We start from the raw sequence: 27,157 nt of genomic DNA, 5'->3' as shown, positions 1-27,157 counted from the left end.
TTTTTTTTTTTTTTAAGGTAGGAGTTTACACCTATAAATTTTCCTCTGAGCACTGCCTTCACTGCATCCCATAAATTTTTGGTATATTTGTTTTTATTTTCATTCATCTCTGAGGTTTTTCTAATTTCCTTGTGATTTATTCTTTAACTCATTGCTAAAGAGTGTGTGGTTTAATTTTCAAATATTTTTGAAGTTTTCACTGTTTATTGATTCATTCCATTGTGATCAGAAAAGATACTCTGTATGATTTCAATCATTTTAAATTTACTGAAACTTGTTTTGTGGCTTAACATATGATCTATGCTAGTGAATGTCCCATGAGAATAACTGCTGTTTTATATATTCCTTTAGAATTCTGCTGTGCATTCAAGGTGTACAGACTGATTACTACATATAAGGTAAATAAATCTACATTTAACAAACTAATGTGCTGCTAACACATCATTTTTTATTGGCTGTATACTATTCCATTATTTGACTATATCATAATATATTTAACCAGTATGTTATATGATTGGACATTTAGATAGCTTGTAAATTTTTTTCACCACTAAACAGGACTCTAGTGATATGGCATCAATAAACACCGGACTGGCATGCTTAACCATAATTACTAAGTAATTACTGCTGCAGGGAAAGAAATAGCATTAATTCTTCCAATAAAAATCTTGCAAAGATACAAAAATTAGCAACTAAAAGTAAAAAAAAAATTCATAAGAATCTTACCTTGAATTTTCTTGAAAACTCTGGAATTCATGAACTTTAGAAATCTGTCTGCATAAAAGCTTGGTCTATGAACGGAAACAGTGTCCTGAAGAGACAAAAACCAGGATCACAGGGTTACCTCTTACTGTTCATCTCAAGTCAGGAGACAGATCTATGGAGCTGATTCTCTGTTAGCCAACATTATTAACCAGAGGTGACCCAGAGACAGAGAACAATGCCCTGTGTCCCGCAGGGCCCAGGAGTCTGGGGCTGGGGGAGGAGGGCACAGACTCAATTGGAACAAATATTCTAGACACTCAAGGCAAAACCAAGCAGGGGAGAGTTAGCAAAAAAACTCTGCTACGTAAATCAAAACAGCTGTCCTTATTCATAACATTGTGTCCCAGGAGGAGATTTTAAGTTCCTTTTTTACACACAGGCAATCAGTGCATCAAGAGTCATCTGGAATGAAGGGTAACTCCCTTAATTATGAACAAAAATTAGGGACATAAACAAAACTATCCTAAAGTAAGGGTGACATTTAAGGTAAAAAAAATGCTTTAGTTTCATCTCCTAATAACAAGGTGAGGAGATGCTAGGAGGATTCCTAGGAGACAAGGCTAACAGATGACTTCTTTGCACTAAATTATCTGCTGATTGCATAGAGTTGAATTGAGTTAAATTGTTAACTCCATTCTTCTCTCATGCTTGGCAGGAGTCTTTAGGGCTGAAGGGTCATTTGATTACAAACCCAGGAAAGGGGATGGATGAGGGAGGTAATTTTCTATCTTTATTTAGTAATCATTTATCCAAATCATGTATCCAAGCTGCATACTTGTGGACATAGTAAATTTGCTTCTATAATGCTTCATTTTGAATTCAGGTTTAATGGACCCCAATACAGAAATTTCTAAAAATTTAAGTTTGGATCCTACTAAGTATCTGCAGTGGTGTTGGAAGAAAAAACATTGTGGACTAGAAGTCAGGAGACCTGGTGTTGGTTGTTAGCTCTGACTTTAAAAGGTTGTATATTCCTGGGAGAAGCCAGAGTTTCAGGGCCTCCGTTTCTTTATCTGTGAAATAGGGTGTTACAGAAGGCATATTATATTCCCTTGCAGTGAGGATAATCTATAATACTATAATTGGCATGTTATGAAGGTCACAGTTGCCAGATGCATCTTTGGTCACATTATAATGGTCATCTACACTCAGTGAGGCTTTAGGTATGGTGGGAAATTTATCACTAGTTTTTCTTTTCTTTTTTTGAGACTGAGTCTTGCTCTGTCAACCCAGCTGGAGTGCAGTGGCACAATCTCAGCTCACTGAAACCTCCACCTCCCAGGTTCAAGTGATTCTCCTGCCTCAGCTTCCTGAATAGCTGGGGTTACACACACCCACCACCACACCCAGCTAATTTTTGTATTTTTAGTAGAGAAGGTTTGACCATGTTGGCCAGGCTGGTTTGGACTCTTGTCCTCAAGTGATCTGCTAGGATTATAGGCATGAGCCACCATACCTGGCCCCACTACATCTTTTAAGATGTACACTTCTTGGTATCCTGGCAGTATCTGCCTGAAGCGAACACATTCTTCCCAACAAGTGCAGTAATTTACAAATATCAGCAGAAGGCAAAAGGCTAAGGGGTATCCATAGAGGATTAAAGTTCAGCCCCTTGCCTACACAGAGCGGTTACATTGCTGTTCTCTTTGGCATGAATAAACATTGTTTAAGTAAGAGCCATGTCTGAAAACAAAAAAAAGTTTATGATATATAACCAGCACAGAGATTTTTATTTAAAAAAAAACAACTAAAAAACAGATGATAGGTTTTATTTCATTTTATTTTTTGAGATGGAGTCTCACTCTGTCACCCAGGCTGGAGTGCAGTGGTATGATCTCTGCTCATTGCAACATCCACCTCCTGGGTACAAATGACTCTCATGCCTCAGCCTCTCCAGTAGCTGGGATTACAGGTGCACACCACCACGTCCAGCTAATTTTCGTATTTTTAGTAGAGACGGGGGTTTCGCCATGTTGGCCAGGCTGGTCTTGAACTCCTGACCTCAAGTGATCCTCCTGTCTCTGTCTCCCCCCAAAGTGTTGGGATTACAGGCATGAGCCACTGCAACCAGCTGGAAGACAGGTTTTAAACAGACAAAGGTGGGACAAGACTAGATGATTCAGATCCATCTGGTAACAGGAAATTGAAATGGTCTCAGAAAACAGGAGGGGAGTGGAATGAGGGTATTCACTCTCTCCTCTTCAATGTTTGAGATACTATGTATGCAGTTCCTTCCTTTCTCAGCTGGAAGGAAACATAAAATTAACCTACCATATTGACCTCCTTTCATAGGAGGAATTTTTGATCTGAATAAGCCTGAGGTTAATTCTTCTTTTTTAATTGAAAATTATTCTTTTAGAGAAAGGGTCTCGCTATATTCAAGACTGCTGGACTTGAACTCCTGGGCTCAGGCGATTGTCCTGCTGCAGGCTCTTGAGTAGCCAGGACTACCAGCACATGCCCCTATATCCAGCTTAGAGGTTAATTCTTGGGAATAAAGGTGTGAACCTGTTGTTTAAAACTACATTCTGACTAAAGTCAGTCCTTAGCCTCTGGAAAAAATGTAGATCTTTCATGCTGAAAGGTTTTTAATAGTCTTCCACAGAACAGAGAAATTATGTGTTCTTTTCCAAGAAAGAAGAAGAATATCATCTATAATTTATTCTCTTTCAAAAGAAAGTATCTGCTAACATCTAAAAAGGAAATGTGTGACCAAATCCTTGACCAATATATTCTTTGGAATTGCGACTTCAAGTTATTAACTTAGGCCAATAAATGTTGTTAGTAGCAGGAAGCAGAAATCTAATGTCTAGATGGGACTGCGTGTGTGTGTGCGTGTGTGTGTGTGTGTGTGTGTGTGTGTGTGTCTGTGTGTGTGTGAAAGAGAGAGACGGAGACAGAGAGCACGGGAGAAAGAAGAGAGAAAAAAGGGGGAAACTGCTCTTTGATAACTTATTTTTTTCTTCGGTTACATCAATTAAGACATCCCCAGCCAGGCATGGTGGCGCACACCTGTAATCTCAACACTTTGAGAAACTGAGGCAGGTGGATCATCTGAGGTCAGGAATTTGACACCAGCCTGGCCAACATGGCAAAACCCCATGTCTACTAAAAATACAAAAATTAGCCAAGTGTGGTGGCACACGCCTGTAGTCCCAGCTAATCAGGAGGCTGAGGCAGGAGAATCACTTGAACCTGGGAGACAAAGGTTGCAGTGCGCCAAGATTGTGCCGCTGCACACCAGCATGGGCAACTGAGACTCCATCTCAAAAAAAAAAAAAAAAAATCCTGAGGCAGCCAGCATGTATAAATGTTTATGTATAAATCTATACCAATTAAAAAGTTTTCACTTTCTGCGTCTGTATTTGTTAGGCATTGTGTTGAACACTGACATGCATTATTTTGCCCCATCCTCACACCAGGCAGGTGTCATTACTATCCCTCGGGTACAGGTGAGAAACAAGGGTAAGAGGCCAAATAACCAGCACTGTTCCTGGTCATATGGCTAGTTCAGCAGTGAATGCCGAGCTCTAATCCAGGCTGTCCACCATCAGAGTCACGGTGCACACTTCCTGCAGTTTGGTTGTGTGAAAACTTCACTTCATTACTGATTATCTCTATGAAAAAAGTCCTCTCTCAAAGTTAGGTCCTTTGGGCTTCACACAGACACAGATATCATTTTGTTTTTCTGACCACCAGGCTGTGTATCATATATTTAAATAGCTATTCAAATTTATGTTGGCTTTATTCTCAGATTTGAACCAATCTATTAGCCTAAGATTCTGAGTTTATAAAGACTGTTCTTTCATTTCCTCTTAGAGTCTAGCAATACAGTTTCTTGCACATACTCTGAAGTCTCTGAGAAGGCAGAAATACATACAGTGTAATAATGAAAATAAGTCACTTACCCCATCATAAACAAGAGCTTTCCAGGAATGTTCTAACTTCTTCATTAACCTAAACATAAATGGAAAATCTCATTTGGTGATTTTTCATCAGAATCTTTTGTAGATTGATTTTGAAATAATAAAAGACCACTCCCCAAACCTCTTACCTATATGATTGTAGAATATCAATAATGCCCATAAATAAGAGTAGTTTTTCTCCCCTATGGCTTTTAGCTGGAATGCCCCCCATTCTGTTGATAGAGCAAAGAGAAAATATTTGATTACATATTATAAGAATAGCAAGTTAAAAAATCATTTCTAACAGACTGAAAATAAAAATAGACAATTTTTAAGAACTCTGGGCTATTGCCCAGTCATCTTCTTTTGTTTGTTCTTTTGTTTTTATTTTTTGGGCATCAGTTAAGGTCATCCTGGAAATTCAGAATGATGTATTAATACTTCCCCACAAAGGAGAATAATACCATAGCTGCCGACTCTGAAGAGTTAGATGGGAGGAATCCAAACTTATTTCTACTTTAAAACCACGAGCAAGAATTTTTAGAGCATTGTAAAATATTCCTTTTAAAAAATGCAATACTTTTTTCTGATCAAAAGAGTAATGTGTATTTACTTTTAAAAACAAAATACAGAAAAACACAAAGAAAAAGTATAATCAAACAGCTATTCCTAGGATGCAAAGATAACTACTAACATCTAGTACACTTTTCCTGTGTGTGTGTGTGTGTGTGTGTATTTAGTCCAGAAAGGGTATTATTTATCAGATTTTATAATCTGATTTTTTAACTTGCTAAATTATAAACATTTTCTTATATTCAAGCTAATATGACTTTTAATAGCTTTATAGTATTTAACCATACTAATATAGGACAATTTAACTGATTATTAGACATTTAGATTGATTTGCAAGAAAGGACTTTTCAAAAAATATTAATATGTGTTAATTTCCTTTACAAAAGTGAAATATGCCCATGGTTTAGTCATTGTTGGAGAATTCTAGAAGGCAGGCACTTATGGTCGTGGAAAATGCTTCCTTTCAGTCTCCTTGCTCAGCTAGTACACATACCTGATGAAATCTATCATTTCAATAACTTACTATGGTTGCAATTGTTTCTGCTACTCACTATGCACTTTATCCATGCAAATTAATCCTGTAGTTACTATCACATCTGGTTGGGGCAAGAGACCACATCTGCCAGGGTGCAGGACTAGAACAACCGAATCGCCTTAGGCAGATAAAAAGCACTGAATTGCAAACATCATTCTTATTGTGTATTTGCTTAAAACATCTTTATTCAGGCAGAGTGCAGTGGCTCACACCTATAATCCCAGCACTTTGGGAAGCCAAGGCAGGTGGATCACTTGAGGCCAGGAGTTTTAGGCCAGCCTGGGCAACATGGTAAAATACCTCGTCTCTACTAAAAATACAAAAATTAGCCAGGTGTACTGGTGCATGTCTGTAATCTCAGCTACTCGAGAGGCTGAGGCAGGAGAATCGCTTGAACCCGGGAGGTGGAGGTTGCAGTGAACTGAGATGGCACCACTGCACTCCAGCCTGGGTGACAGAGCAAGACTCTGTTTCAAAAAAAATAAACAATAAAACATGTTTGTTCACATTCAAAGTTTATTCCTTCCTCTTGTGGTGAATGTTTTGAATATGTAGTTAATGGGGGGAAAAACATTTTCAGCCATTGTTAAAATAAATGGAGCCATTTGAAAAAAGAAACCAAGTGAGTGAAGGAGTAATAACCAGAGAAACTGCCACTCATCTAGTTATCTAGTTACCTCCTAAAATGGAGACCAGTTTAACCCATTTTAGCACCAAGTAGGAATTCATTCCTAGAGTCCCATCCTAAGGTGAATGTGACTGTCTATAATTACTCAGTGATATGGGGTGCCACAATCAAGACAGTGGGTGGGTATGTGGCTGCACTTACGTGTCTGGGTTCTCTGTGATTATCCCATCTCCAGATTTCCCTGGACCCTGGATAGATTCCATAGCTGTTGAGTAGAGAACCTTCTGCATCCCAGGTCGCTTAGCATCAGGCACATTTTGTGAGTTCTCCTCCTCTTTCTCTTTGATGGAATGGTCAAGGAAGTGAATTCCCAACAGAAGGCTATAGTCCATGATCTTGAAGCTTTCCAGCACCTGAATGAGAAAAAGAACCAGGAAGCCAGTCAACCCAAAGGTCTGTTCATCTCATCTACTCAGAATCAGAGAGCTCTCTATATGCAGACACACAGCCCCTGTTACCCCTCCCAGCGGGGTAGGTGAACGATGAAGAATCAAAATAAAAACACTTGAGGTTATTACTAGGCCACACGCAAGAAGGATTATCACAATGGCTCCAAGATGGGAATTTTATGCAATTCTGACACAAGCACATGTTTTCTCAACCCTCCACGAAGGTTCCACTAATAGCACTGATTGAGCATTTTCCACATGCAAGTGCTACAAAGCTCACTTACATTCAATCTTCTCAACAACCCTATAAGCTAGGTACTACTGTTATCTCTGTTTTACAGATGAAAAACTGGAGGCACAGAGAGATAAAGTAATTTGCTCAATATGACACAGCTCATAAGTGACAGAGACCCAAGCAGTCAACTCCGGTGTCCACACTCTTAAACAGCAGAGCAGAGAAACCAACAACCAACATTCTCTACAAGCTTGTACCCTCCGCAGCATGAAGATGCAGCTCGAATGCGTCTTTGTCTGAATTGTTCTCATAATCTTCAACTTGTGGGAAGTCAGTAGTCTTCTTTTCAAAGCCTGTCTTTCAAAGTTGCCGTTCCATCCTTTACAAATATACAATCTCAACAAAGAATAGTATTTCACATTTAATTATCCACTCAGCAGACCATGGGGAGACAAGGGAATTAAAAATAGTTGGATGTAGCCAGACAAAAGAGATGGCAATGCTCTGAAAAGAAAATGACAGGAGACAAGGTCTAGGTACCAGAATGTTGAGATGGCTTCCGGGTATAGGTGAGGCTTTAACACTCAGGACTTTTTTAGATGGAAGAGCAGTGTTCAGGAAGAATGCCTGCAAACTGGGTGTTTTCTTCTATGACAAAGTTCTTTTTCTACTAGTTCGTATATGATTCTCCCCTACAACAGACTTTTTAATACCTGGTATTTCTTACGCAAAGCTGCTCAGAAAATCAAAACAGCCCAGAAAGTAAGACAACCCTGGTGGTCAGAACAGCTGTCTCTGAACCAACGTGAGAAGGTGTTCCTATACTTTATAGGAAACACCTTCAAGGATCATAGCCTATAGATAATTGTTTAGGGATAAAATAATCCAGAATTTCTTATGCTTCCTGTTCTTGCTCAGCCCAATTGCCTTTTGATATTTATGATATAGTAAAGAGGGGATCAGGCCTGAGGATTCAATTACCTGTGGCTGCCACTTCATGAATGCCACCTGAAAAAAGGCTTTATGACGTGTGGCATATGGCCTTCAAAAACTGTGGTTATTCTGCACCATGGGCATTTTTGCCATCAATGAGAACTGACAGTGGGCTGCAAATGAGTATCAATTATTCCAGGGTGTTCACGCTTCATCTTTCAAAATACTAAGTCAAGTTCAGAAGGAGTCAGGCAGGAGCTAAGGGTAGAATCTCGCCACTGAAGAGGTTTGGGCTGTGGGATTTTCTAACCCAGGTCACCTTAGAGTGCCTGATAACAATGTGGAACCAGCCTTCCTAATGGAAGGCAGAGTGATAACAAGATTGGAGGAGGGAGGAAGGAAGGAAAGGGTGATAGGAAATGCTTCTTACCACTGATCCAATGCTTGAGTATCAGACCCTTTAGTTGGTTCTCCATGGAGGTGTATCAGTGCCTCACCACACCATACAGTAGCATAGACCATGGGAGAAAAGCAAGACTGTTTTACGTCAAGAGCGCCGAGAGTCAGACTCTTAAAAGAAAATGCTAACAGACATTGGATGCTTTCTTCAGAGAGAAACGTGGTAGAAGGGCCTTAATCTTTCTAATTCTCAACCATACTGAAATGATGGCTCAGGCACAGTACCCACCCAGACAACTTCATCAACTCTTTACAATGAATGACCATCTGCAGATGCTAATTTCCCCACTCACATTCATCAGTGCTAGTGCTTCCTTTCTTGGAGAGACTTGGATAAGGGCATGGGGAATGGAGGATAAAGAGCTCGGACTCTGTGACCTTAGGCAGGTCACATCATCTCCTTGTGGGTCAGTTTCCTCGTCTGTAAAATGGTGACAACATTACCTACCGTAAAGAGTGCTTGTAAAAATTAAATGTGGCAATGCAAGTCAAGTGCTTAGAAAAGTCCCTAGCATAAAGTGCTTAATTAATTGCTAGCTCTTATCACTATGATTATAATTCATGGTGACTCATCCCTACACTAGCTCAAGAGACAACAGGTGTCCGCTTGAAGTAAACATTCCTAGAATCGCACTTCTGGAAACAAATGTCACTAAATTAGCCAACAAAAATAGAACTATATTGCTGGCCTGCTTACCAGTGTCATTTTGGCAAATCTCGATTCCTTTGGAAGCTCTGGGTTTGTGGAATACCAAGGGGTATGGCCTGGATGGCTGACAACGCAGGAATTTTCAATTGGCAAAAACACAGTCTTGTGCCCCACACAGCCCCATTTGTCAATGTTTCCTCCAAAGCAGTAAACTGGCTTCAAAAGCAAGTTCTAATAAGACTCTGACAATACTGTGGATGTTCCTGGCAGGCACCCAGAATCATTTACTCAAGTTAGGAGTGGTCAAGCTTAAAAGTATTCCTGACACCATGATTTTCCTCTGCAGAGTATCCATGAATTAATTCTGCTTGTTAAAAGCTTTTCTTAAAAAAAATGCTTTTCTTATATCGCCATGCAATATTCAACCCTGCAAAGCATTTTCCTCAGCAAAGCATTCATGAGTTGTCAAGAAGCTTTTTTAAAAAATGAAATCCTTTTTCTTCTATTTTTCCTTCAATATTCAACCTGAACTGTGTGTTTTGTACTTGCAGTCTTTTTCCCTGCCCATGAACAGGCCCAAGAGAACTGTGCATTTTACAGGGGAGACAAAGTCAGGCTGTATGGTCCAAACTGAACTACTGGATAAAGTAAGAAAGACACTATCCTGATGCTGTACAGGGTCCAATGCTTGTTTTGGTTTATTTATTTTTTTAAGGAATAAATTCCAAGAGAGAATTAACTCTTGAAAAAGTGATTTAAAAATGTTAAAAAGAGCTTCATTTCCTCTGTACTCTTCTATTGGATTGCCAGCATCTGAGAAGGGTGCTGAGTTGTCCTTGTGAGGCCAAGACTCCTACTTTCAGAGAGAAAGGCTTAAAAAAAGAAATTCTATCTCCTTATGTGGAAAGCTGACCATTGCAGTTAGAGTTTGGGTTAGGCAAAGTCACCATCGATTAAGAAATCTGAAGGAACAAAAACAGAAATGTATATGAATATATTTTAAAACAAAATAAAAGACTTCCGTAATGAGAAATTCTGGGAACAGATTTAGTCACGTATTTTTAAGATCTGCATCAATTAGGAACAAAATAGTTCCGTTACTCATATCATCCGAGTCATTTAATTAAGAGAATAGATAAATCTGCCAACAACTTAACATGTGTGAGCTTTAAGAGTGAGGGGCATTCTGCAACATGCCAGGCACCAGTTGGTCCAGTTCATCATTCAGTGGTGCACATTTCCAGAATGTCTGTCTGACCTTGCTGTTGCTGGTGGATTCTGTACCTGTGCATTTGCCATTCAAAATGTGGGTTACAATGCAAATACAGGTGCCTTTCGATCTAGCTCTGGCAGGACTTTACTTCCCCATTTGTAAAAAAAGGAAACAAGAATGATTCACAGAACTATTTAAAACTGAAAGCAAGCTGGAATACTGCAATGTTTTTTATTGCCAAAGTCAGATTTTTTCTTCCTTCTCTCTCAAGGACTAACTTAAGTCAATAACAACATTGGAATGTAGTGAAAAAGTCAATGTCAGAGTCAATGTCAAGGCAGCCGATAGAGTACCCTGAAGACATGATCAAAAACTACCTGTTTCTGAAATAAGAGCATATTCCCCAGGTTTTCAGGGCTGGTGATGCATGAGGGCTCTTGTAACTTCTGTAGATTTGGGACCTAATGTAGAACTACTGTAACTGAGAATCACAGGCATTCCTGTCTTCATGACCAAAGACTACAAAGAGCAGCTGGTCCTCCTTTTGCTTTTACATCTTAAACATCACACTCCTTAGCCCACTGCAAACTATCTCCCGTCCTGCTGCTAGCAGGAGCTGGTGTGGCTGCATGGTGGTTAAGACCCCTTGCTCTGGAAGCAGATGGCCTGGTTTGACTCATGGCTCCCCAACTTGTTTGTTTTTGGGCAACGAATCTAACATTTCAGGTATCTATTCTAACCTGTACTACCTCTATAATAGGGGTTCCTACCAAATAATTCCTATCAGAGTTATTGTGAAGATCAACTGAGTTAATCCGTGCCAAGTCTCAGGCACACAAAAGGCACATTTAATGTCAGCTACTCATGCTATTATTTCTCCACCAGCCCAATCAATCCCTGTGACCATCCCACCTTGAATCTCCCCTCTCCCTTAGCTATTGTGCCCTGCCTTCTGAGTGTTGTCTTTGTATTTGACTTTTTCACTTTTTCTTCCTGTGCCCTAAAGGTGTTCGCCAAAGTTCTCTAACTCTGTTCTCTACTTTCTAGTACTTACATTCATTGACTCTTTTGGTGGGAAAAAAATGTTTAAGTGCCATGCACTGTGGAAGCTGTTGGATCTTCAGGGATAAATAAAACAGATAAGTGTACCATACTCAATATTAAACAAGCCCGAATTACACATTGTAATAAGGCCTGGAGGGAACAATCAGGGAGTACCTACTTTTGATTGGGGGGCATTTCAACAGTCCAGGTAAGAGATGGTAATACTTGAATGAGTAGCTGCAGTTGGGGAGCACAAGGGAGAAGTGGATAGATTTGAGATCTTCTTAAAGGTAGATTCCAGTTACCCTCTTTCTACAGAAAATTTCTAAACTGTTGCATTTAATCTGACTTCATTCCTAAGCTGCAGCCCCAATATATTTCCTTCAGAACATTTCTAAACTTCTTTATCAAATTAAAAAAAATTTTTTTTGAGTCTTACTCTGTTGCCCAGGCTAGAGTGCAGTGATGCAAACACGGCTCATTGCAGCCTTGGCCTTTTGGGCTCAGGTGATCCTCCCATCTCAGCCTCCCAAGTGGCTGGAATTACAGGTGCATACCACCACGCCTGGCTAATTTTTTGTGGAGATGGGTTTTGCCTCGCTGCCCAGGCTGGCCTTGAACTCCTGGGCTCAAGCGATCCAACCACCTCGGCCTGCCAAAGTGCCGGGATTATAGGCATGAGCCACCGTGACCAGCCTTCTAAATGTCCACACGTGGCCATGCTACAACCCTAAATTCTTATCTCACCCCAAAGCAGTTCTTTCTCCTCATTTCCCTCTTTTATTTGAAATCATTCTAATGTGATTTCACACTTCACGGCTCCTTTTCCTTCACTATGTTACCCAATCCTGCCGCTTCTATTATCAAAACATTCCTTCTCTCTAACGATAATGATTTAATCCCAGTTTCACCACCCCCCGACCCCGCCTTTTTTTTTTGAGATGGAATCTCACTCTGTCACCCAGGCTGGAGTGCAATGGCACAAGCTCGGCTCACTGCAACCTCCGCCTCCTAGGTTCAAGTGATTCTCCTGGTTCAGCCTCCCAAGTAGCTGGGATTGCAAGTATGAATCACCACGCTCAGCTAATTTTGTATTTTTAGTAGGGTTGGGTTTCTCCATGTTGATCAGGCTGGTCTTGAACTTCTGACCTCAGGTGATCCCCCGATCTTGGCCTCCCAGAGTGCTAGGATTACAGGTGTAAGCCATCATGCCTGGCCCAGTTTCCTATTCTTTCCTCACGAATCCATTCCTGACATGTGATCTTGACCAGATCACATCATGTCGCTACTCAAAGCCTTTAGTCTCTCATCATTACTTGGTGTCAGTGCTTCAATTTGGCATAGAAGGTCCACATTAATATGGCCCCAGCCAGTGTCTTTTTGTTATTTATTGCCTGCCTAGAGACACTTGCCAGGCTAGTCAACTGGAACTTCTTAATTACCCCTAAATGTGCTCTGAAGATGTAAACCCTGATGCTTCTTCTAATGTTGTTTCTTCTAGATAGTCCTTACCATCTTTTCAAATCCTACTGTTTTTTCAAAGCCTGTCTCTACTCCAGGTAAATTTACTAATGATTTCAACAAACTATTGGGATATGTCTCCCCTCTGAAGACCCAAGCACGTTATTAGTGTCCCCTCTGTCATATGAAATTCTATCTCAGGTTACATCTATATTCTTTCTATTATACACACAAGACTTCATGTCTCAGCAAAGACTAGTTTGACTTAGTGCATCTTGTTGTGTGCTCTAAACATAGTAGGAATGAATATTTGTTATATTACTTTCCACATGTATAAGCAAGTGAAAACCAAAATAGTCAGCAGCAAAGAATGTAAAATACTACACCTTGTATCTTAAATATAAGAACTTGATACCTGTGCACCATGATTACAATGCTCATGAACAAATTTTTGGTGCTGAAAACATTTACTGTGCTTATGTGCTCTGGGTGGTCAAAAACATAAAGATAAAAGCCTACAGGGCTTTCAAACCTACCCACACCATGGGTATTTTAAATACACTCTGTCAAGGGCAAAAATCAAGCTGATATTTATAGAGGTTCTTTTGATTTACTGTTTAGTAGGCATACAACTAAATGGCAGATAAAAGGCAAGGCTGTTTTGCTATAAAGTAGGCTGAGCTTTGAGTCTTAGTAAGACGATCACATTTTTCTTCAGGAAGCCTTTGCAAGAACAGCATGTCACAGGCTTGGTCAACTGCAAAGGCTCTTTAATCATCCCAGAATGCTTGGGGCTGGCCCTAAGATGGAAGACATCTCAAGGCCTCCTTAGCTTTCTTGCCCTCTGCTTCCTTGTCACAGGGGTTCTTACGGAAATTAACCCACTCTATACATACTTTATTGAGCACCTAGTATGTGTCAGCAACTCTTTTGTTTAAAATTCCCTTGTGTAGTCTAGCAGATATATAATAAAATTAGAACATCCCGATTTTACAGCTGCTGATAAATGAACGGGTCCAGTCAGTCAGTGGTCACCAACAGCTACTAACATTGCAGAAAGAAAGGCATTCTGACATGATGTGCCTCCTGATGAGTGGAGACACCAAATATGAAGTCAGACCTAAATCTGACTCAACCAGTAGATCCTAAAACCCACACAAAAAAAAAACCACACAAGAGAGGAGCATGTTAGATGAAACAATGGGATGTAATCAGCAAAATCCAGATGCTCTGGGATAAACAACCCAATATCTTCAACAAATACCTTCAAAATAAAAAAAAGAGTGACAAGAAACTTAGCAAATAGATTCTACTTAAATCCTGATCCAAATCCTAAAAAGTTGTTTCTGAAACAATTAAAAATTTGAGCACTGACATTTGATGATTTGTAAGAATTGATATTTTTAATCCATTATAATGGTATTATAGTTTTTTTTTTTTTTTTTAAGGAGTCCTTAGTGTTTAGCAATTCCTACTAGAATACATGTGAGTAAAATGATGCGATGTTTTGGATGTATTTCAAATTATACAGGAAGAGAGGCAGTATAAAAACAAAACAAAACAAAACAAAACCTAGATTGGCTATGAGTTAAAAATAGAGCACAGAGTATACGTGGATTCATTATAATATTTGATCTACTTTTATATATTTTTATTGTATAAACTTTTCAAAATTAAAATTTAGTGTGTTATTTTGAAATGCTTAGATAAAATGCATGTCTATCCCTTTTTAGCATTAACTCACTCATTGCCAATGATGAGCTAGAGGTGGCCAAGAAAAAAACAGAAATTAGTAATTTGGAATCTTAACTAAAGACTGATCAAGTGAGACAGAAATAGCAAATTTTCTGCTGTGTCCTATCAAGTGACATAGAACAGAGCTTGCTATGTTCTGTCTCACTTGATCAATCTTTGATGGTAGATCTGAAGAATAACTGGATTAACAATATGTGGAGCTGACAGGAAAATGTATCAAGGGTCCTGAGTAATGCTTCCAGTTGGCCTAGAATCTAGTCCCTGAACAAGGACTTAATGACTGGCAAATACATTTTTGTTATTTCAACAATGTAAGAAAATTCAAAATAGTGTCCTGGAGACTTTATGCAAATAGGTGTTTCTGAAAATACTGGTTTAGGGAAAAATGAGTCCAAGGGCCTGCCATTTCTCACAAAGTAGACCCCTCAGAGTACAGTTCTAGAATTCCTTGTATTGTGCCAGTCTAGTTAGAGCTGAACACTTCCTTTTCAATTTAATTTAATTTCCTCAGTAAAGCTCAGTGTTCTTTGCTAATGTAATAATGAGAAAATACAGGCTGTGACAAGCCATACAATTTTGGCTGGTAAAGCAGAATGAAATAAATATTAAATCCTTAGCCTAGTTTTGGCAATAATGTGTTTTTCATGGTGTCTATGCCGTGATTTAGAACTCGGGCTGTGCTGGATTACCGTGTACCAAGGCTTTCATCATTATTCTCATTTTTTGCTCACTTAAAAAGCTTGAAGTAATAAAAATATACCTTATAGGAATTAAAATGGTCACCTATCATTTAAAAAGATTTCATTACCAGCTTCCTATATTAGTTGAATTTGTTTTTTTTTTCTTTATAAACATTCCATAAATAAAGATGCCTTCATAAATTATTTTGTAAACAGGTTTAAAAGTAGTATCTTATGTTAAAATGCCAAGTCCTTCTCATTATATGTTTTTTTATCTTCTTCTTGGCCTTACCACAAATGATTTACTTCACTGCAGCTTAACTGGTAGGACAGCAGAGAGCCCAGGCACAGGCCAGCTACCTTGTGAGACTCAGAGGCCACACTTTGTCCAAACCCCCACATCCACGTCCATGTGTGAGGCAAAATTCTGGAACCCTCACCACTGTCTATTACAGCCCACCACCTCTAGTAAACTGCCTTTCTTGGTAAAAAGAAAAAAGTACTTACCCTTCCCCTTTCATATTACTCTTATGGGACAAAGAAAGAAGAATGGAAGAGTCTGTCCATGATAAATAGGACCTAGATGGTTTCAACTTTGTGTTTAAACTCTAAGCTTCTTAGAAAAAGGACTATATCCTATTCATTTTTTGTACCTCTCACAGGTACAAAAAATGAATAGGATATAGGACCTCCCACAGGTCTTTGCACAAAGCCGTCTGCAGAGAGACAATTCAGAACTGTTTGCCGAACAACACATAATTAATTTGGCAGGAAGGTAAGGCAGAATTTATCAGCTGAGATTCCTGTGGTGGTTTAAGGTCAAAGAAAACTGGCTGATCTATGTTCTGGGATTGTTGGACCTTTCATAGAGCAGGAAGAATCTGAGGCCTGGGAAAGTCACCATTGGTATTGAGAAACGATATCTAAGAACAGCAAGTACCTATCTACAGAGTGAGTTTTAAAGAGAAGTGATGAAAACCCAGGTTCTGAGAAGTATCACTAAGAAAAAAAAATACTTTGGAATCTTGAGTTATTTTCCTTTTTGAATAATAATATACGTAGATGATCAAAACTAATGAAGGTACAAGAGAGTAGCTCAACATGACACAGTTGAAAGCCACACTTAGCATGAGGGTGACAGTTAAGTCAGAACTGGAATACGTAAGTGTGGAGAGGCCCGTGGCAATGTTCTCATCTCTGTGTGCCCACATGGGACAAGGACTCTATGTTTCCAAAGGTGCTCACCTAAAAAAAATGGAGGATAAAACAGGGACAGTTCACACCCACCCTGAGAGTGAGTTCAACTTTGAATAAAGAGAATATTTAACTGGAGAGGTGACTGTCTAAACCAGAAGAGACTGCAATATTATTAACTGATAAGTTTAAATTTGGGGAAGTGGATGCTAGTACAGAAAAGGATTCATAGATAATTAAGTAACTGCATTTCCCCCACACATCCGAGTGCACAGAAAGTAAATTTGCAAGCTGGAATCACTGCTTTCTCTGTTCCTCGAAAATTCGACTGGTGACATTCTTTTGAATTTGCTAACAATCTAGGAAAAAAAAAGGCTGGATAGCTAACTCAGAAAGAAGACTATCAGAGGATGGAGAATCTCTGCTTCTAAAGAACTCCATCATCATTTGAGAGAGATCACCAGGTGCTTATGAAAATGCAGCAAACACTGAGTTGGTCATTATAATGGTTTGTCTTTGGAACATCTGGAGCGGGCTGAATATGGGTAAAGTTTGCAAATAAGGTCTTCGTGTGGAGAAATGAAGAGAGGAAGTAATGAGATGTAGAATCATTTCAGCAAGGCTTGCATTAAGGCTGGATGAGGATACTTTAAACAAACGTTAAGTTTTAACGTCCTTGTAGCCTGAGTAGCTATGGTCAACTGATCTGTCCAGTGAAGTACATATCCCTTTTAAAAGATATTTTTGATGTATACATATAGAAAGTTCACAGATATACCCTTTTTATAAAAAGTTGAATGTTATATATTAATTTATGTATAACAGATTGTCCTTGGCCATTTCATTCTTATGGAGGTAGACATTCCCCCCCATGGACATTTGACACTTACTAGTTCAGTATTTGGAGGTACAAAAATGAAGAGAGAAGAGTTATACTTGCTCGATCAAAATACTAAATTTGGCCAAGTGCAGTGGCTCACACCCCAGCACTTTGGCAGGCCAAGGCAGGTGGATTGCTTGAGCCCAGGAGTTCCAGACCAAACTAGGCAACATGGTGAAACCCTTTCTTCTCTACAAAAAATACAAAAATTAGTTGAGCATGGTGGCATGTGCTTGTAGTCCCAGCTGCTTGTGAGGCTAAGGTGGGAGGAATGTTTGAGCCCAGGAGAGAAGGTTGCAAGTGAGCCATGATCATGCTTCAGCCTGGGCAACAAAACAAGACTGTCTCAAAATATTAAAAAAACACTAAATTTAAAAATGTCTTTGAAGGAAGAACACTGGTGATATCAAAGGGACACTTACTTGCAGGGTAGAAGGGCATGTAAAGAGCGTGGAATGATACTGACAGGGATGAAGAGCCATATATGTGGCCCCAAATCTCTCAGAAGCCAGTATGGGGTGATCTTTTCTGAAGGGTTCAGAACCACTGGATGTCCAAAGAAGTACCTTACTTTTCATGAGGTAGTCATGCAGGCCTTGGTCCTTCAGCACTCCATAAATGTGCCCTGGATGTTGAATAAATAAAATTAAGCCCTACAAAATCAAACTGATTTTACTCTTTAAGCCTAAGTTGAAAGCTTCTGGGAGGAGGACAAGGTCATGTCTGACAGGTACACAACGCACTGGGTAATGTACCACAGGGCACATTTCTGAACCATTTTTAAACTTTGTAGTATTTTCCTAGACTTTGGAAACTCTTAAATATGCCTTAAATCTCTGTAACTCAGTCATTCATCAGCTTCCAGAAGTTCCTCCCAAGGTATGGAGCCTCAGCTCCATTTTGTAAATCACTAGGGTTTGCTGCCCCTACATCTACTTTGGATTGGCTGTTGGCAACCCTGCTCTGTTTCACATCATGATCTGTGTGACTGGCTTACATCAGAATCCACAACCAGATCCACAGCAGCCAACCTCAAAGCCTCTCCAGATACATCTTCAAAGCCAGAGTTGCTACCATCATGTCCCGTGTGTCCACTTCCTTTTCCTGCCATAGCTGTTCTCTCTGCACTCCCAGGATTCACAACAGGGAAGAGAAGAGGGTTGATGGGGTCATTTCCTTCCTTTTGCTCCCTCTCCCAGATACACTGTGTTTTTTTTTTTCCATTTGGGGCCCATATCGGCCTTACCTCTATGCTTAGGGTCATCTAATCAGAGACTAGTAGGTTCTTTTTACAAAAAAGCCAGAAACTCTAAATAGTAGATATAGCATTGCTCTATTTCATAAGTCCAAAGATTTTAGCTTTCCTTAACTTGAATTATTGCATATATAAATTTCTGTGGGACAAGTTACTTAAAATTAAAACTTGCTAGACATATAACAACAACAAACTCGGGAAATGCTTCAACTCCCTAATCTTTAGGCAATATCTCTTCTAGGAAGAAAGGAAAAGTTTACTACTTATAGCCGAGAAAATTACTTTCAGTCTCCTGTTACCATTCTTTCTGTAGAAATTTTGATAATACTTTGGTTTGAAGTGAGAGTTTAAAAACAGCCAAACTACTGACTTGATAATCCTTCCGTTTCTGTAGTGAATCAGAATTCTCAAAAGCTGCTCACACAGGATTCAACGTCACACGTCGAGTCCCTAATCTCCTCCCCTGCAAGATTTCAAAAACAATCAATCCCCCTGTAACCACTGCATTGCTCAGAAGGAAGTCTCACTCTTAACTTAATAGGATTTCATGTGCATGCATGTTGGTAACAGTTGGCAAATGTCAATGGGCTTGATTATGCTTTTCATTAAGTTTAAAAAATTAAATGTTGGGATTATTTATTTTACTTTGTGTTCCTTAGTCGCTTGGCATTGTGTTCCTCTGTTCTTCCTTCCTTGAAATAGGCTGCAGAATTTTATTAATTCATTGTCCTGTCCAAACAAAGTTCTTCTACTAGGATTGAGCAACTGGGCCCTCTCCTGATTCCTACAGCACCTGCCCCTGTATCTCCTGGTCAGAATTAGGGGACCAGTCATTGAGTACTTCTAGCCCATGCTGTCTGTATCTGTTCATGTTATTACTCACTGTTTTCATTTCAATGGACTTACCACCATTATACACAAGCTCCTTAAGGAGAGTGTAAGGATGAAAGAACATTGGTTTGGAGTCAGAGAGACCTGGGTGTAAGTTCTGGATGCAGCACTGTGAGCTCTGTGGACCTGGGGAAGCTGAACCTCTCCTGGGTATTCACTTCTTTATCTGTCAAAAGGGAATCATACCACTCACTTCACAGGGCTGTTGTGAAGATGAATAGGAGAATCTATCTGCAATAGATTGTCTGGCTCAAAGTTAGTATATAATAAATGTTAAGAAAACCAACCCATAGAAAAAGTAAGCCTTGGAAATGTATCCTTATTGTCCATGAAATAAAGTATTATGCATTGTATTGTATATACATATTTGATGATTACATATGATTTGTTTTACATGTTAAGCTACTTTGGTATCTCTAGGTTATATCCAAGATGAAACCCTCTCTCTACCAAAACCCAGAAGAGCCTATTCTGTAAAACTTGGGAATTATCTTACTTAGTAGAAAGTCAGGCATGAAAAACAACATAAGGTATTTTTGATTTGTGTAGCTACCCTGACACTATCTTGCACAGACTGCTGTGTTCCTTCTGTTACTGCCAGCAGGAAGGAGGGCTCATCTCCATTCTTCACCTTCAGCAGAGCTAAACTGCCCCAAATGGCAGAAGCCTAGACAAACACCAGACCCCTCCCAAGACTACTGAACAGTTGTGGTGTATGGATGGTCTTAAATCGGGACACCAGTCACCACCTAGATAAAAACTGAGGGGATGAAGAGGTCAACACAGGTGCAATTTAGTAATTTACTGGCCATTAACAGACCTTGGCCAAATGAGCAATACAAAGGTACTCCAAACAATTATCTCCAAATTCACAATGTTGACATGATTTACTTTAGTTCTTTTGGGACTAACCATGTGTAGATTATTACTAAAGCCCACTTTTTTTATGTTCATTGACGAGATAAGATTCACCATTCTAAGAATGTCTGCCATTGCTACTTCCTAGGCTTCGTCAGAAGATAGACACCAAAAGAAATGCTGCGTAAGAACTCTCAAGTGAGCTAAGACTGGGAAAATGAGGTTCCACAGTTCCTGTTCTCATCCAGAGCAGATTTTAGTAGCAAACGTTAAACATGTAATCAAGTAATTACAATATAATGAAGCAATATCAATGGCTGTAGATTTAGATGAAGTCTCATAGGAGTGCTTATTATTAGAAACACACACGTTAAACTCCTGTATCACAGGCCTTTTCTTAGGAATCTTTGTCAGTTGCATAGTCTCACAGGCATATTACCAGCCACTAAATTTAACTCTGAGTTTTTCTGTTTTCTTTGCACCAATTTTTCCTATATCCCCAAACTGCTTTATTAGATTTATCTTTTGCTTTTTTGGAGTATATACTCAAGTAATTTTTTAGCAAGAGAATTAAATACACACTTATCAGAGTTACTAAAATAAAAAATAGTGACAACAGCAGATGTTAGTGAGGATGAGGAGAACACGGACATTCATCCACTGCCGGTGGAAATGTAAAATGGTATAACCATTCTGGAAAAGAGCATGGCAGTTTCTTTAAAAATTAAACATGTGCTTACCACATGACATAGAAATTAAATTCAGGCATTTATCCCAGGGAAATGAAAATGTATGCTAATGTAAAAGCCAGACTACAAATGTTCACAGCAGCTTTATTTGTGACACTCAAAAACTAGAAAAAAACTCACATGTTCATCAGTGGGTAAATGTTAAACTGTGATACATCTATATCAAGAAATATCACTCAGCAATAAAAAGGAGCACACTATTGATACAGGCAATAACTTCTATGAATATAAAGGGCATTATGCTGAGTAAAAAAAGCCAATCTCAGGGGTTATATACTGTATGATTCCATTCATACAGCATTCTCGAAATGACAAAATTATACAGATAGAAAACAGATTGGTGATGGCACAGGATTAGGAAGGAGTTGTGAGGGAAGGAGGTAGCTGTGGCTATAAAAGGGTAGCATTAGGCATCTTGGAGAAAGAACTGTTCTGCACTTGACCATGGTGGTGGTTATATAAACCTATGTGTGTCTAAAATTGCACGGAACCTCCCCCACCACACATGTGCATGTAAAACTGGTGAAATCCGAAAAAAGCTGAAAAACATCAGTAGGTTGTACCAAAGTCAGTTTCCTCATTGTGATACTGTAATAAAGGTGTGCAAGATTGTGCAAGATGTTACCACTGGGGGAAACTGGGTGAGGGGTATATGGTATCTTTCTGTGTTATTGCGTCCAACGGCATGTGAATCTATTATCTCAAAATATGAAGTAAAAAAATTCACAGGTAGAAAAATTTACAAAGCCCTTGCCTATATAATATGATAATGTCTTTATATTTCTGTTCTCACAATAAAACCTGCCTTGGCTAGGTAAGTCCAAAATCCTTTTTCCTCAGATTAGAGAGTGGCAGGCATTCTTCTACTGTTTCCTAGGAACTCTTAAAGATTCCTTCCAGCTTGGACAATCTTTGATTCTATGAGTTGGTTTTATTTGTTCACCAACTTTAATTTTGGTTTATACTTATACTGCTGTGATATCAAACTATTATAGATAGCCAAAACTCATAATTTTAAGACAATGGAGCAAATCAAATAACTAATTTATGGGTTTACAGTGTTTGTAAAACACACTTTGAAAGACAGTGGATTTGGCTCGGTGAGGTGGCTCATGCCTGCAATCTCAGCACTTTGAGAGGCTGAGGCAGGAGGATCACTTGAGCCTGGGAAGTGGAGTCTGCAGTAAGCCGAGATCGCACGACTGCACTCCAGCCTGGTGACAGAGCAAGACTATGTCTCAAAACAAACAAACAAACAAACAAACAAACAAACAAACAAACAAACACCAAGTAATTTAGGAGTGTGCAGTCAACAATGTCCCTGTACCCTCTTCATGTTTTGATTGAAGTCTAAAAATAAAATCTAATTACTTATTGATGAGAGGATAGTTTAAAGTGAAATATTTCTACCTTCAGGATATGTACATCTCCTTTCTATTAGGTCTAAAGCACTTTTCTTGCCTAGTGATAACTGAAAAGGCAAGCTATATCAAAAAAAGAAAACAAACTGTCTAAACAAAATGTAAAAAGTTTACTACTAGCAAACTTGTAGCTGAATGGTAAGCACTAGCTATAATGTTAAATTAAGTATTATATAAAATAACCCATTTTGTAACCCATGCAAACATGCCCAGAGCTGATAAGAATCTGATCCATAAATTTAGAGCTTGCCTTACATAGAAAGATCCCTTTTTGCACATCAAAAAGTTTTGGTATTTTTAAGACTGGTTTCATTAAATTCTGAGAACCTATTAATATTTATGGTTCCAGTCATTTGTGTGAAAAGAAGAAAACTGGTTCCCCTCTCTTTAAAAATTAATAACCTTGCTGCTCAACAAAAATGATAATAAATGTAAAATAAATCAATTAGGTCATTAATTATCAAGACTGTCTCTGAAATGACTCTCACTTGAAGGATTAAAAACATTTGGGTTGTAAACACAAGTTCTTACTAATATACTGTGTCTCAAAGTCATTTCCCAGCGTTATTAATAAATATTGCAGGATATAATAATTTATAAAATTAATCAAATGACATGAGATTCTAGATTTTACATAGGTAACATATCAGAGAAAAAAAATCATGGCAAATTACATTGAATACAAAAATAGATCCTAATTGTTCTTTTAAAATTAATGCATAAATTTTCAATTCAAAAGAGTTTTCAATCACTGTCTTGCAACATGTACTGAGTGTATACAATAAGCCAGGTGCCGCAGCTGCACAGAGATGTAAAGAATGAGCTTTGCCCTTTGAGACATTTAAAGTCTAGCTGGAGAGACAGTACATACACCTAAAGAAGACATGGGTCAGTACTAATAAAATAAAGTCCATATTCACAATAGCAAAGACATAGAATTAACCTAGATGTCCATCAGCAGTCGATTGGATAATAAAAATATGGTATATATGTAACATAGAATAGTAAAAAAGCCATAAAAAGAATTAAGTCATATCCTTTGCAGCAACATGGATGGAGCTGAAGGTCATTATTCTAAGCAAATTAACACAGTAACGAAAACCAAATACTGCATGTTCTTACTTCTAAGTGGGAGCTAAACATTGAGTACAAGTGGACATAAAGTAGAGAACGGCAGACACCAAGGCCTACTCAAGGGTGGAGGGTGGGAGGAGGAGCGCAGGAAGATGGAAAATCCACCTATTAGGTACCATGCTTATTACCTGGGTGATGAAGTAAATTGTACACCAAACCCCCATGACAATTTACCCATGTAACAAATCTGCACATGTACCCCACAACTTAAAATAAAAGTTGGAAATAAAAAAAAATCTAATGACCATTTACAACACCGCTTCCATGGGAAAACTCACTGAATTATAAGTGTACTTTTGTTACACAAATAACTCTTGACATGAGGACAACCAGTACAACTTTTCAAATAATCCCAAGTGATTCAAAATGGAGATAATCTACTTTATTAAATTCTCAGTGCCATTTTTGGCAGGCATTGCAGTGAAACTGGATACTTCCAAAATAGGCAGAACTTAAAAAGTAGCTAGTTACACAAAAATCATCAAAACCAGATTTCTTGGAAGTGTACATAAACCTTTCTTTCTTTTTTAAAAAATCATTAGACAGTTGATTATTCCTTTGTTCAAATACATATTCCAATAAAAGCTTACTAAGTACCTACTAAGACAGGCAGGTAGATATAAAGATAGATTAAGCCTTGCTACTCAGGCTCCAGGATTAACATGTGAAAAAATAACAGTGTATTAAAACCTATGGAAGAGGTGAGCCCAGGATGCATGGGGAATCACAGCAGCATGGTCTTGGAGGAACTGATGCCTGAATAGTCCTCACATGAGTAGGTGCGGGCCAGGTGTAAAAGAGGGGAAGAACAGTCCAGCAGAGTGAGGCATGCATGAAAAGACCAAAACCTTGAGAGAATGTGTCCAGTAGATCAGAAGAGCTGGAGAATGGGGGCTGCATCAGGGCAGAGGGAAGAGAGAAGGCTGGAGAGAGAAGCTGCAGGAGGCATCTGGAGAAGGTGGCAGGGACCAGATCAGGAAGGATCTTAATGTTCCAAGCTGGGATCATTGGCTTTAGCCCAAAGGCAGTGGGGAACCTTGGCCAGAGAGTGTTAAGTCTTCTGATCAGAGGATCAGTCTGCCAGCAATGACGGGGATGTGATGGAAGGCGATGCCAGCAAAGAGGCTACAGCAAAACTCTAGGTGATGAATAAACAGAATCACAATAATAGCAGTGGCTGTGCCTACAGTGAGAAGGGGCAGATCCATGAGCTATGTGGTAGACAGACTGGGATATGGTGACTATGGCCTGCAGAGAAAGAGGGAGAGGAAGAAGGAAAGGGTAGCTTCAGGGTGCAGATTTGGGCGTCTGGCTGCATGATGGTCATGTTCCCTGGGTCAGGCAAGTCTAGAAGAGGTGCAGGCTTCGGGGAAGATGAAGAGGTACCTGGGAAGATCAGTTTTCAAATAGGACATGCATCTCAGCTTGTCTGTCATGTGGGAGCCATAGGGGATGGTTTGAATAAATCCTGCTTTCTGGTTTGGACAGCAAGTGATCTGTGACGTCTTTGTAGTACTTGACATCACGACTCTTTCCCTGGAACAAATTTACTTGTGGGTATGGACAGCTGTGGCAGTGAGCAAACAGAGGGTGGGATCAAGGGATAGGAAACTCTTCGAGAAAGGGGACTGATCATTTACATATCCATTTCTCCCACACACACAGTCAATGGGGAATAGCAATGTGGAGATGGCAGGGGCAGAACCTGACATCTGGATCCCTGCTTTTGGAAAGAGCCCTCTGATCCTTTGGGGTAACTGCCTCAACAGAATTGAGGCATAAAAGAAGATCAATTTTCCAGAATAGTTCAGAGTGGCCAATGTGCTACATGGAAGAGTTGGTCAGGAATGAATCATCCCAAAGGACAGGCTTATTATACACAGGGATCTGGGACTGGGCTTGCGGAAGCCAGGCAAAGGGACTCAGGGGCTGCCATAGGGATGCCAGGAGAAGACAGCATGTGTCAAGAGGACTCAGTGCAGGGTGAGGATGTTCAGGTCTTTTCAAATGCAGAGCTCAGCAACAGCAGCTCTGACTGGCAGTCAGGGAAGTAGTCCATGGGAAGTGGGGAATAAAGTAAGTCAAGCTGGCCCTTCCGGCCAGCACTCATGCTAAATGGAATCCTGGGGTCTGAGATATTAAGCCAAAATATGAAAAGAGAGGTGGCAGTACCAAGAAGCAGGGGGAGGTCAGTCATAGGTTAAGAGGCTTAACAAATCCATCTGGGAACAACAAAGAAGCTAGGGTCCAAAGGTCTGAGATTCTTGGATTTGCTACTGCTAAGCCCTTAAGAGGTCCCTGGCACCACCAGAAAGGGTCTTCTGACAATATATAGCTCTCATATTATGTGGCTATTTTCCTTGTTTACCTCACAGGCTCTCCCTATTAACTGCCCAACACCAAACAACTATAGCTCCCAGAACGCATCGTGCTATTTCACACCCATGGTTTCACACCTATTGTTCTTGTTTCCTAGAAATATGCTTCTACTGCTTTGCCTACCTGGAGAACTCTTCTCACCCTTTAAAAGCCAGCTACAATGTTCCCTACTCTAATCCTCACAATATAATATCATTGCACATACTACACTGTATGGCAATTGATAAAAAATAAAGGTCATGCTTGGCATGTAGGGTGCTTGCAATATGTGCTGATAAGTGAATAGAAGCATATATCCTAGTAGGTCTAGTGCAATTTTCTCTGCCTGGGATGGTAACACAGTAATGCACTCCTCTAACTGATTTGTTTCTAGAGCCTTAGCCGTACTATCTCATGGGAATTTTAGCATCAGAGATTTCTGATTGATTGGTGCTGGCCTCAGTTCAGACTAACATGTAGCCTCTCTGGGTCTCTGCAGGCCCTCAGCCATTACTGACACTCAGCTCTGCAAAGCAAGGGCAATATCGGGGCAATGCCAACCACATATCCTACTGCAGTCATCCAGTGAGGTGGCCCTTCAGAGGATGACCTGAAGAGAGAGAGTAAGGTAACCCTAGGAAGGGGATTATGAGCCTTGAGGGGGAAGGAAGGGGAGGGACCTGGCCTCCAAGAGATTCATGATCCATTGCAAGGATGGGAATTTTTTAGGGGGAGGACAGTTCACAGCATTCATACGATTTGCTAAGAAGTCCCTGACTACTAAATATTAAGATTCACCATACCAGAAACATGCTTTGCTTGAGGTAGCTCTGCTCAGAGCACCAGCTGTTGAATCCAGATCTCAGAGGACTTGGTCATAGTCAGGACAGATTAGGGAAGGGAGCTGGGTTCCCCCACAGCTCAGCATTTACAGACTCCCATACCGGCCTGAGAGAAGCCTTTCTGAAGGCAGATATTGTACACATTTTAAAGAATGTCCATGATCCGTGTCTTGCACAACTTCAAATGCAGTGAGTAGGGGGCAGTTAGCCTCATGATGCCTCTACCTTGGCCTTTATGTTCCTTAGAACAACAAACCTGCCAAAGAATTAAAAAAAAAAAAAAAAAAAAAA

General features: G+C 39.6%; 1 protein-coding gene across 3 annotated transcripts in view; it reads right to left on the bottom strand.

The window, feature by feature from the left end:
- Positions 1-27,157, bottom strand: part of PIP5K1B (phosphatidylinositol-4-phosphate 5-kinase type 1 beta) — a 334,673-nt gene that overhangs the window by 114,283 nt on the left and 193,233 nt on the right. For all 3 annotated transcript variants that reach the window (XM_017543423.2, XM_037743820.1, XM_037743819.1), the window contains 4 exons: positions 6,608-6,819; positions 4,820-4,903; positions 4,674-4,722; positions 727-811 (listed from right to left, as the gene is read on the bottom strand). In XM_017543423.2, the coding sequence (XP_017398912.1) occupies positions 727-811; positions 4,674-4,722; positions 4,820-4,903; positions 6,608-6,819 (430 nt within the window). The remainder of the gene's footprint in view (positions 1-726; positions 812-4,673; positions 4,723-4,819; positions 4,904-6,607; positions 6,820-27,157) is intronic.

Source organism: Cebus imitator, unplaced genomic scaffold (assembly GCF_001604975.1).
Source record: "Cebus imitator isolate Cc_AM_T3 unplaced genomic scaffold, Cebus_imitator-1.0 Scaffold155, whole genome shotgun sequence".
NCBI classification, from domain to species: Eukaryota; Metazoa; Chordata; class Mammalia; order Primates; family Cebidae; genus Cebus; species Cebus imitator.
Note: the sequence above shows the minus strand (reverse complement) of the source record. Positions and strands in the feature narration are given on the sequence as shown.